General features: G+C 37.4%; 1 protein-coding gene across 1 annotated transcript in view; it reads right to left on the bottom strand.

Moving 5' to 3' along the window:
• col4a2 (collagen, type IV, alpha 2) overlaps positions 1-12769 on the bottom strand; it is a 152480-nt gene that overhangs the window by 22741 nt on the left and 116970 nt on the right. Inside the window, exons 9-26 of the mRNA XM_052142379.1 lie at positions 12016-12051; positions 11846-11899; positions 10286-10321; positions 10083-10124; positions 9888-9956; positions 9709-9753; positions 8968-9021; positions 8843-8878; positions 8668-8712; positions 8497-8557; positions 8196-8303; positions 5295-5447; positions 4274-4345; positions 3907-4058; positions 3711-3783; positions 3160-3266; positions 1591-1774; positions 668-703 (exon numbers count right to left, since the gene is read on the bottom strand). Of these exons, the coding sequence (XP_051998339.1) occupies positions 668-703; positions 1591-1774; positions 3160-3266; positions 3711-3783; positions 3907-4058; positions 4274-4345; positions 5295-5447; positions 8196-8303; positions 8497-8557; positions 8668-8712; positions 8843-8878; positions 8968-9021; positions 9709-9753; positions 9888-9956; positions 10083-10124; positions 10286-10321; positions 11846-11899; positions 12016-12051 (1363 nt within the window). The remainder of the gene's footprint in view (positions 1-667; positions 704-1590; positions 1775-3159; positions 3267-3710; positions 3784-3906; positions 4059-4273; positions 4346-5294; positions 5448-8195; positions 8304-8496; positions 8558-8667; positions 8713-8842; positions 8879-8967; positions 9022-9708; positions 9754-9887; positions 9957-10082; positions 10125-10285; positions 10322-11845; positions 11900-12015; positions 12052-12769) is intronic.

The raw sequence follows: 12769 nt of genomic DNA, 5'->3' as shown, positions 1-12769 counted from the left end.
TGAGGACATGAACAGCTCCAAGTACAGTCCCAGAGTTGCCATATCATAATAAGAGTAATTCTGAAACAAGATGAAATCAGCGCTGCACCACTGTGCAGTGTAACAGTGATGTAAAGGTTAATTAGTTAAATATATGCAAGGAAAGTAAGAGAGCATGCAAATTCATTATGCAAATAGATGTAAGAAAGAAAACCATATCATAAAATGTAAATGCAAATATGATGGCGTCATCGCCATCAGTGACATTATAAATGCTGAACATTCTATCAATGTCAACCAAAGGGAGATTTTCTAATTTTAATCTAATAAATTTCTTTAAAAGTATAAAGTTTACAACAAATTAAAATAGACAACAAACCTAAGGTTTAAATAATCTCTTTTAAAAAAAGAGTCTATAGCAGTTCGGTCTTAATCAACTGCAGATGTTTAATAGAGGGTTTAGAATAGATCCTAACCAGAATATTTGAGGAATATCAATACCATGTTGCCTTGCAAGAACTATTAAGATGTGCCTGCAAAATAATAATAATAATATAAAAAATAAATGGTTAATAATAATGCCAAAGTATGGTTATTAGTGACCATGCATTGTGGATTGACTGTGGTGGAGTACTAAGACAGGAGAGAGATCTTGTAGTAGATTTGAGGGATTCCAACAAACAGCTACCTGCAATATTCCACTGCTCTCCTGGGCTACAGTCCCCTGTAAAATAGATATAAGATATATAGTAGGGTCCAAAATTAGACCACATTGAAAATCTGGGATTTTTTTTTAACCTGGAAAGTTTTACAAATTAGAAAAAAATAAAGAAGAAGAATGTCAATTTCCACACTATTTCTAGGTCACTTATCAAATTTAAGCATATTGGTGACATTGACCATTGACCAATTACCATGACCACCAATGACTCTGTAGCACAAAAGTTGCATCATTTTGATTACGGCAAAATTACTTTTGAGAAATAATGGAAGTGAATGGGGCTAATCCGTAAACGGTAAAATCCTCACTGTTTTAAAAGTATAGCCACAGTAGGTGTGTTAACATAATTTTAGTGTGATAAAATTGCTTACTAAACCTTTCAGAGTAAAATTATATAGAATATTACAACTTCGTTGCCATGACGAAGTAACACCACAGACTCTGTAATACCGACAATTTAAACAACTTTTTTCTCAAATAATAAGTATGTTTTAACATAATAATTAATGTAAGTGCTTTTATAAAATGATAAGCTTCACAATTCTACCTTTAAACCCTCCTGAAATGGGCCTCTATTCACTTTCATTGTAAGTGCCTCACTGTTCACCTCGATTTTAGCCTTTTATAAAGAAAAGGAGGGACGAGTCTAAATATATTTTTAATATAAGACTTAACTTGTAATGAATCTAGATATTCCTTTAATATTCTAAATGTAACTTTTTACTCAAAAAGTTTATCTAATGTGATTTGTGATGATACAAATGTAATTAAATGAGAAAAATGCAAGAATCATTTTCACTGGTGGTCTCAGAATTTTGTACTCCACTATATGCCATAGAAAAAGTGAAAGAGTAGAACAAATTGAAAGGAATATCAGTATATTTTCATACCTGAAGCGCCAGGCGACCCTGGATTTCCATCAGTACCAATTCTTCCTTCATCTCCTGGAAGGCCCTTTGTACCTTTAGTTGCTCTGAGAACTTGACCAGGTACCCCGGCTGGGCCTTTTAGACCTGGGAGACCTGGCCGACCTAGGTAACCCTTCTCTCCAGGCTCCCCTACTGGACCTTCTCCCTTCAGGAATATATATGAGTATATATGTTGACATCAGTGGGGCAATTTTGGCTGGTTAGCTTAGTCCAGATATAACCTGCTGGTAGATGGGCTAACTATAACAACTTCTTCAAGGCTTGATTGCGCTACACAAATTTTTAAATCTGAACAGATTATAAAAATACCAGGCAAAAACTGGGCATCACAAACTAAACAACTGGGGATCCTACACTACCCAACTGTCAAGTCGATGCGATGTCTCCCCCGTTCTAGGGGACACATGACAGAAGTAAACAAACATGGATAGAAACTGGCTGCTATTGTTGTTGCTGCTGCAACACGGGTTACGAAGATGTGGACCATTTGGCCTCTAGAGAGACTGCAACATGTGCTGGAGGTGAGTGGCAATAAAAGTTCAAATCTACTTGAATGTTTCTTCACCATCTACATATCTTGAGCTTTGATGTACTGCATGGTCGATTTCCATTGGCTGCTTACCGTATGACTTCAGATTTAAGATGTGAAGCATCATACACTACAAGATTTCCTTTGCTGTCTTGGATAGTCAGCTTAAAATATATCTAACATTTTTTATATCCTCCAACTTGATGGGAATCACAGTCGGAGGGTAAGTGTGACACATATCTAGCTTTATTCTTAAAGAGGAAGTGAGGACCGGGTAAATGTCCAATGTAAGTCTTTTATTTGACATACTTTCCAGTTTTAACACAAATGGTTTTAATTTTCAACAACAAATGTACTCAGTCACACACACACACAGCTTTGTGTGTCTCTCTCTCCCTCTCCGGTGGTTTGGACTGCCCTTTTATCTTCCTCCAGCTCTCACTGCAGCACAAAACAGCTATTAGAGGTGATTTCCCACAGGTGTCAATCCTTACCGCTCTTTCTCTCCCAGCCTAGCTCACCACAGAAGTCACATGGGCATGCACCCATCACCACAGTAAGAAATCGGAGTCAATACCCATAATTTACTACATGATTTTCTCAGACTCTGACTTTCCCAAAATCTGCAGACTGGAGCCAACTAGCCCGACTAGCGCCGCGAGGAACCAACTTGACCCGACTAAAAATTTGTGCTACAATCTGCATTAAAGTCATGTAGAGTAAACCAGACTTAAATGACGTCCAGTTAAAAGTCGGCATGTATTCTGACTAAATGTATAATAATTTCATTATATGGGAATGCTAACGCTCTTTTCAAGAATTATAGACCTCCTTATTAGACATACCTCTGAATTAAGCTGTATTACAAATGCATTAGGTGAAACTGGTATATCTATAGATCAAAATGTATGTCTCTTTATTGATTTTACATTATGTAATACATAAAGTATGCACAACAACACAGTTGTTGCCTTCTGTTTAGTGGTGTGTTTGAGACTCACAGCAGGTCCTTGAAAACCAGGTGCACCATCTTCTCCAATACGCCCAGGCCTCCCTTGCTCTCCTGGGTAACCACTAGCACCTGGGTCACCTGGGTCACCTGGTAATCCTACATTTTATGAACATAAAATAATAAATATTTTTCTTAAGTACACCTTGCTGTCTTTTAACTATTCTTTTAAAGCTGAGGTCTGTAATTTCTGTGCCACTAGCTTCAAGAAACGCAATTGCAAAAATAATGTTTCCAAACAGGTTTCCCGAACACTTCCATCTGTAAAAAACCCCCCAAAAATAGATTGTCCCACCCAAAGTCATGCCATTAGTTGAAGCAATGTTGCTGTGTCGGGCTGGTCGGGATGTGTAAACAAACCAAAATTTCCAAGGCACTGATGTGATATGAATTAAAAACCTACAAATTATTACTTATACGATAGTTGTCTCTACATTTTCAGATTGGATGGAATGAAGTAGTTTAACATTGAAAACACTCTTACAACCATCAGCATTAATTGTATTATTTTGTAATCTGTGAGATAATGAATGACTATTGCACCTTTCACTGTAGCTGTGGTCAGCTCTCCTTTTCTCCCCTTGGGTCCAGGCTCCCCTTGAGCACCAGGAAAACCCTTCAAAAATTAAAATTGTAATGTTTTAAAGAAAGCAAATGGAATAGAAAAAATATAATATGTTTATGTCCCATGAGACCTTAACAAGGTGTGGCAAAGAACTCAATCAAACAGTGTACTTACAGGCACACCTTCATCGCCTTTCGGTCCTGGGTCACCTTGATCACCCTGCTGACCCCACTCGCCCGCCATGCCAAAGTCACCAAGCTCACCAGGAGGACCCATCTCACCAGATGGGGAATAACTTATCTGGCATTCACACTGCCCATGGTCACCTGGTCAAATTATAAAAACATATAGACAATACAGCAGCATTAGCTGCTAACTATTTTTAATGCTCTGAAAAATGACTACAATTATTTTTTAACAAAACATGACAAAACGACCTTGTTTTAAAAATCTAAACTTGGCCATACAACTTGTAGTTACAGTAAATGGTACATTAACATCAGCACTCATTGCTTAAGCAAACTTGTTGGCAATGTCTTACCCTTTGGTCCCTTTTTTCCTGCATTTCCTGGACGTCCACGGGGTCCTGGTCCCCCTTTAAAATGGTCTTCCACTGCATCAAGACATATCAATAGTCAATAATCAAGACCTCAGTACCTTTTTAGAAGTATTCAGTATTACTCCAAAAATAAGTAGATCAATTGGAAAGGTAATATCAAGTTACAACTTCTACTATTTCCTAATTATATAAGGAATATAATATTTCCTAATTATATTCCTACGTATTTCCATAAATGTATATAATTTATGTCTACTTTACCAAATATAGAGCTATGTTTTAATAAAATGTGTGATTAGCATATTGCACCAGAAAAATCTATGTTTGAAAAGAGAGGTGTGTGTGCGTGCCATTTAGTATGGAATTGTGAATGCCTTTTAAATTCCAATTCATGGCTGAATTTGAATTGAATTTGAATTGAAGTAGCAATTTGGATGCAACATTTGATTTTAAAGAAGTACAATTAAAATGGAATAAAATAATTTTTTTGTTTTTAATAATACATTTCATTTGTCAGCATGAACTACCTATAAAAATTGCATCATATAAAAATGAGATAATATTAACAATTGATGTTTAAAATACCAATTATAGAAATGTATTTAGTTATATGGGTTTCACAGTATTTAATACATTTACTTTTTTTCTCACCATGGTGAAAGAACATGCATATAACTTATCAGAATGCTCTTATTTAGCCTAAAGTTATTAAAAAATGGAGCTAAACAACATGAAGCATGACAATCGTAAATATAACAAATCTTGCCTATTTTGATGTGGTGTAGGACTAATGAAAGTCCTTTGTTGTGTTTATCCAAGTGTTGTGTGACTTGAATTTCTTTGATTACCAAATACATACATTCCTCTTCTTGTCGTTTTAATTCCAATTCCAATTCAACATATTGTGTGCCTTAGCCAATTCAAATTCCAAATCCAAACAGGAGTGAATTTTTAAATTCTGAATTTTGCCCAAACCTTTAGTGTAATTAATTAACAGACTTACATGATCCCTTGGGTCCAGGTGGTCCATGGACTCCAGGCTGCCCACCAAAGCCAGGTGGGCCGGGCTGAGTGGCAGGGGTACCAGGTTCTCCAGCTTCCCCTTTCTTTCCTTTTGTTCCCCTTGGTCCCTCTGGGCCCCACAGATCAAATGACCCTTGCAAAAAGAATTACACATGTTTTGAATGTATAACTGAAATCCTAAATGTAATATTTTTTTTAAATCGTACTTCCAGGAATATATAGTGTAATTTAAATGAATTTTAAATAAAAAAAAATGTCTGAAAGGTGAAAACACTTTTATTAGTATGTGTCTTAAAATGTTTAAGTGCACTTTTCTGATGTCAACTTCAGAATATTATTTTTAAAGCACACACACACACACACACACACACACACACACACACACACACACACACACACACACACACACACACACACCCCAACCCATCCATAAAGTAAGAAAATAAAAATATTTTACTCAGAAACATACATAGTTCTAACATTTGTATCTTAATTTGCATTCCTGTGGAAACACAAAATATTAATTATAAGGTGAATTTAGAAAGATAAATAAAATAAAAAATAATTGTGAGTTCCTAGAATTTTGGCTTAAAAATCCATAAAATTAAGATATGAAGTACTACTAACTCAAACGATAAAATACAGAACTGTTACTGATGTTGTGGGAAATACATATAAGCCCTTGCGCTTGAATAATTTTAGCATGTTTGTTTGGACAAATTAAACTTATTGGAGCATTCAATTCATTGTTATTAAGAATTCATAGAGATTTTAGCTTTTTTGTACTATTGATGTTGTTTAATAGCCTTGCGTACCTCTGAACTTGAGAAAAGGCCAATGTAAAATTGGCAGACAGAATTTGCATGTCCCGCCCCCAGACATACGGGTATAAAGGGAAGCGGGCGTGCGTCTGTTTAGTCCGATATTTTCCTTCGGAGCCGAGCGGTTGTGCAACAGCAAGCTGAGTTTACCACTGTTCCACTCACCTCTATTGAAAAGAAGCACTGCTGTTGGATCTTACAGCGCATTTCCAGCTGGCATTCTCGCTCTCTGCACGCTGTGCAGTCCACGCCCCTGGGCGCTTCGACAGCGCTTTCACTGCCTAAAAGAGTGTTTTCCCCTCCTAAAAGAGTTTGTTTCTCTAAAAGAGTTTGAGTTTTCACTAATAAAAGAGCAATACACAGCAGGCGTTGAACATCCTTTTCAGGACGTGTCTTTTTAAAGATGTCTTTCCGCCTCTGTGTAGTTCCTGGATGCGGTCGATTTCTCTCCACTTCTGACGATCATAAAAGCTGCCACCTTCGGGTTTGCTTGCCCAGTCTGATGTCCGCTATGCTTTCCCGTGCCGCCATAAGCGTGCCAGCACAAGTTACCTCCCCTCAGTCTGGGCAGGTTTTGGTCTCCGCAAAGCCTTTCCCCTCTGAAAGAATAAGAATGGGAAAGGAAGCATTCCCCGACGCATCTATAGCGTTAAGATAGCCCCAGCCACTTCACACCCTATGCAAGAGACATATAGAGAGAAAAGGCTGCGGCTGCCGGGCTTGCTCCCATGCTAGTCATGTCGCCTGTTCCCGTGCGGGTACTGGGAACCTAAGAGTGGTATATGACACCTTTTATTGGGGGCGTTGGGGAGGGTTATGTGCAGCCGACACAGCTGCTTCTAGCACGCAACAGCCTGCTTGCACCTGTCTCAGCAGTTCAAGTAACACGGTTTAGTGCATGCCGTTTTTAAATGGGACCCCTTGTGTCACTACAATCGACACAACATCGAGTGAGTGACAGAAGGGGAACATCATGGTTACTGTTGTAACCTCCATTCCCTGATGGAGGGAATGAGACATTGTGTCCCCCTTGCTATGACACCTACCACTGTAACTTATTCTCGGCTCCCCAGTGCAAAAACCTGACAAAACAGATGCATGCCCGCTTCCCTTTATACCCGTATGTCCGGGGCGGGACATGCAAATTCTGTCTGCCAATTTCATATTGGCCTTTTCTCAAGTTCAGAGGTACGTGAGGCTACCAAGTAAGACCCCTTGTGTCACTACAATCGACACAACGTCTCGTTCCCAGGAACGGAGGTTACAATAGTAACCATGATGTTAATTTGAAACAATATGCTAGTTGCTAGTGAATGGATACATTTGTGTACATCTAACAAAACCTTTCTAGTTATGCTGACATAAAATGACCATGTGGTATTTACTGAAAAAGTGTAATGCAAAAATGCTACATATATATTTAAGTAAATCCAACAAATTTTTTTCAGAGTACATTTTAAATCAATATCTATTAATACTTCTTTGGTGTATTTTAAAGAAGCACATTTAAACAAAAGTGTACCTGATCATCATGTCAACTTATCATGTGATACTAGAAATTATTTTTGAAAGTCAATGCACTTTAAAATGATATTCAATATGCTTTAAAGTAATACACTTGAAGGATCGTATTTCATACTACAGTTTAGTGTACTTTAATAACTATAAGCTGAATTACACATTATTATTATTATTAGCATGATTCTGTGAAAATCTTTCCCTTCGTTGCAGCTATCATATCCCACACTGGCAAATATTCAAAGATGAGCCACTGAAGGTTTGAATTTGGTTCTGTTCTTCACACAGTCATGAGCTATCATAAAACTTCAGAGGACTTGGAATAGTGTGGAATATATTTACTTTAAAGCTACTTTTATATCCTTTTTGAATTTTGAACACCCATGGTCACTGTATGCTTACATAGTGGTGAAAAGAGCAGCATCAACATTTTGCTAAACCTCTTTTGTGCTCCATGGAAGAAAGTCATACAGGTTTGGAGTGTTTTCATTTGTGGGTGAACTGTTCCTAAAATGGTCAGATTAGGGCCTCTCATGGAATACCTGTTTGTTCAGAAGCAGGGGGGCCTGGGGGACCTGACAGTCCTTTATCACCCATAGGACCAGGATTTCCTATTGGGCCACGCTCTCCTGGAGGTCCTGGAGGACCAACTATATGACCACAAAGAAGAGAGAGAAAGATGGAAGAGTATAAAATATTTTAAGATAATGAAATTTACATTAGGATTTAATCATCAATTTTGATCAACCCTAAAAATAGGGAGACATAATATTAAACTGGCTTAATCTCAGTGCTATTTAAATTATGAATAAATACTATACAAAAATGCATTCTTTATAGTACCTTCAGCATCGTAAGATGGATGTCCTGTGAATATCAGCTCTCCGGTATCTCCTATGTCACCCTATCGAAAGATATGCATTTAGGCAATATAGCCCATCATCCAGATTGAATCATAAATTATGACACCAAGCATAACATAGCACTAAACAAATATAGGGAAGCATTTCTAACCTTGGGGCCAGTATTTCCTGGGAAACCTGGCTGTCCTTTGTCACCCTGTAGAAATGGAGAGACATTAAGAAAGGTTTAAAGTAGACACAAACAGCATTAATTGGTGTTGAATTTAGATACAAAAAAATAAAAAAAATAATAATGATAATAATAATATATATATGTATATATATACCATAAATCCTGGCCAGCCTTTTAATCCTGGGCTTCCCTGAAATTAGTAAGAGTAACTGGTTACATTTTATGCGTAAGCTATGCATGAGTGATTTCAGATTTCAATGGCTAAACAAGGGTTCATACCCGTGTCCCTGGAAACCCAGTAACACCGTTCTCTCCTTTAGGTGACAGAAATTCCTGTAATAATCAACAAAGAAACAACTGTCATGCCAAAAAGTCCCAATTTACTGCACCATAAAATCTAACAACGATCATAATTTTTGCTTCTTTTGCTCTAACTACACTAAAACTATTGAGGGAATTCACTAAGTAAATTCCTTATTCAAATACACATGGAAAAGTTCTTTACCAGCACAATTAGTGCCTGGTAAATCTGCATCGTGGGCAGGGAATAAATTGTAAGCAGTTAGCTGATTTTTTTGTGCTGAAATACTCTGCACATAAATGCAGCAACCATTTAGTAAATTCATCCCTGTGTTTTTTCAGGCAGGTCCTGTTAATGCATCATGTTTCTTCTCCTCTCTGGATATTTAAACAGATAACATTAAGATAAAACTATTGCACATTATTTAACATGAGTTAATATATTAGGCTTCATGCACCTATAAATGAACAACATTTCTAGCATTATTTCTTAATACTGGTTAATGTTAGTTTATAAAAAAAAAAATCAATTGTTCATCCATAATGCATTAACTAATGTCAACATACTATACAACTTTTGATAAAAAAAATGCATTACTAATGTGTATGTTAAAACTAACATTAACCAAGTTTAATGTGCTGTAAAAGTATTGTTTAATGTTAGTACATGTTAATGAATACAACCTTATTGTATGTTCACCAAGCTTTTATGCCACCTACCACATCTCCTGGTTCTCCTTTATAACCTGTTGCACCTTTTCTACCCTGTGAAAGAAAACCCATAAAATTAAAGAGATACAAATTTAAGTAGAGAGACCACTTCTGATGCTATTAAATAAAATTAAACCCTGTGAAAGCAAATCAATTTGTAATATTTTTAGAAACTCATTAAATCCTGCCTGAAATTCTGGAGGGGGTGGGCTGGTGTGTTGGAAAAGTCCTGCTGGGCCAGGTTCTCCAACATCCCCCTGTAATGAGTATGTGAAATGCAGCTCAGTAAAACCAGCACAGAATACAGACCATCATTTTTGATAACTCATTTTTCTCAATCATAATTCTCGACATTAGTATGAGCCACAAAACATTTCTCTCACCTGATCTCCGTTGACTCCTGGTAATGTCTTAGTGCTTTCACCCTGTATAGTGGCAACATATGCACAACATCAGTTGGAAGATGGCTATTTATCAACATTACTATGAAGAAACCATAGATATTGTGCAGTTACAAAAAGTTTCAATTTGCAGATACATTTTTTAGAAAATGGATCAAATTGTAGTTCAATTTTGAACAGCTCACCTTTTGTCCTTTCAAGCCTTTAAAACCAGGGGGGCCCTAAAGAAAAATAATAAAAGGTTTATTTATAGTACACATTTAAAAAGTGTACTATAAATTCTGGTCCAGAATAAACCAGCCTAGACCAACATGGAATTGCATGCTTGTTAAGGTGGTCTTTCAGTTGGGACCAAAAACTAAGAACCAAGCAAAGGAAAAACACTAAGAAACAACACACTAGTAACTGTTCCACATACCCAAAGACCAGTGACTATAGATAAGTCATCAAGAAGAAGAGGTATTAGGTTTGAAATAAAGCAACCAGCACAATTGTGTTGTGCATATCAAAATCAGAATGAGCTTTAAGTCATTTTCTTTTTTTGGTGATTGGAGAAACAAGTGCACATAGAACATTACAGTAAGACACAGAACATAAAACAAGGTAAGATTATAAATAGACATACAAATAATAGGACATACTGTATAACAGAATGTACATGTACATGTGCAAGTGGTAATGTATGTGCAAGGTAGGGGTATGTACATTTATTGAATTAAATATGTGAATTTACATATATACATGATATATGTATTTACATTATTGCACTATGGTGGAGTCCTGAGGCAGTTTATTTGTTCATGTGGATAATGGCCTGAGGATAAAAACTGTTCTTGTGCCTGGATGTCCTGGCGCTCAGTGCTCTGTGGTGCCGGCCAGAGAGCAACAGTTCAAAGAGGGAGTGGGCAGGGTGTGTGGGGTCCAGACTGATTCTACTTGCACGTTTCCTCACTCTGGAGACGTACAGGTCTTGGATGGTGGGCAGGGGGAACCAATAATCTTCTCAGCAGTCCTGGCTGTCTGTTGTAGTTTCCTTCTGTCTGATTTGGTGGCTGAACCAAACAAGACAGTTGTAGATGTACACAGGACAGACTCCATGACGTCTGAGTAGAACTGTGTCAGCAGCTCCTGTGGCAGGTTGAACTTCCTCAGCTGGCGAAGGAAGTAAGAGGTTGTACTTCCTTCTGCTGAGCCTTTTTCACAATGGAGTCTATGTGGTTGTCCGACCTCAGGTTCGGATATAAACCCTCACCAGAATGAATGAGGAAAACACCCGCAACCAGTAGAAAGGCTTAGAGTTTTTGTAGACTGCTTCTAAATGAGGACAGCACATCTTCTTCAATGCTGTTGTCCATGCATCTGTACACCAATTTTCGTTAAGCCAGGTTAGAAATGTCCTTATTTGTTTGAGTGAGCAGAAGCAGTTTGTCCGTTTTGTTGGCGAGGGAGTGGACATTCGCCAGATGAACACTCGGCAGTGGAGTCCTAAAGCCACGTTGTCGAAACTTCACACCGCTGCGCCTCCAACTAAGATATCTAATAAAACGTCTGAATAATCAAATACCAACAAAAAATTACTAGGTATGGTCTGCCAAAAATTCAGCAGTTCATCCCTGGTAAAACTGATTGGGAAAGAGAGACATAAAACATGACAAACAAACAAAAGTGACAAACAGGCTAGAGAGCTCCACACAGAGGCACCAATCTGTGGCGCCATCTCAGTAGGTATATGATTAATAACTCACCAAAAGACCTTGTTCTCCAGGCAATCCTCTGTAACCTTGGTTTCCAGGTGGTCCCTGTGAAATTTAAATGAGATGTTTTATAAAACACTTGATTTCTTCCCAACTTTTCATCTGTGACAACTCATTTTCTATTGTCGGAAGACAAAAGGATAAAATACAGTAAAACTTACAATGAATCCATCATAGCCTGACTGTCCTGGATCTCCCTGTAATACAACAGAATATGATAAGAACATATTTGCAGTTGCATGATTTATAAGTAATATACAATTTCCGGGGGTCAGCTTGCACCGGTCCACAAAGATTGCAAGTTTAGTGGCATAAAATCTTTGAAAACTGTTTTGTTTTTTAAGCCTTTAGCAGCAATTTAACTAGATATTCATGCATAGACTTGTATATTCTTGTTCACTGGCAGGCAAAAGATTGGAATAATGTACAGATTTGCTATTATGGAAAGAAATTGTTAATTTAATTCACCAAAGTGGCATTCAACTGATCACAATGTATAGTCATGACATTAATAATGAGAAAAAGTTCTATTACAATTTTAAAAAAATTCTGAACTTCTTAAACTACTTCAAAGAGTTCTCATCCAAAAAAAATCCTCCACATGCAGCAATGACAGCTTTGCAAATCCTTGATTTTCTAGCTGTCAGTTTGTCCAGATACTCAGGTGACATTTCACCCCACGCTTCCTGTAGCACTTGCCATAGATGTGGCAGTTTTGTCAGGCACTTCTCATGCACCTTACAGTCTAGCTGATTCCACAAAAGCTCAATGGGGTTAAGATCCATAACACTCTTTTCCAATTATCTGTTGTCCAATGTCTGTGTTTCTTTTCCCACTCTAACCATTTCTTTTTGTTTTTCTGTTTCAAAACTGGCTTTTTCTTTGCAATACTTCCCATAAGGCCTGCACACCCTG

The sequence above is a fragment of the Xyrauchen texanus genome, chromosome 14 (genome assembly GCF_025860055.1).
Source record: "Xyrauchen texanus isolate HMW12.3.18 chromosome 14, RBS_HiC_50CHRs, whole genome shotgun sequence".
In the NCBI taxonomy this organism is placed as follows: Eukaryota; Metazoa; Chordata; class Actinopteri; order Cypriniformes; family Catostomidae; genus Xyrauchen; species Xyrauchen texanus.
The sequence above is the reverse complement of the archived record's forward strand: the minus strand, read 5'-3'. Positions and strand labels throughout refer to the sequence as shown.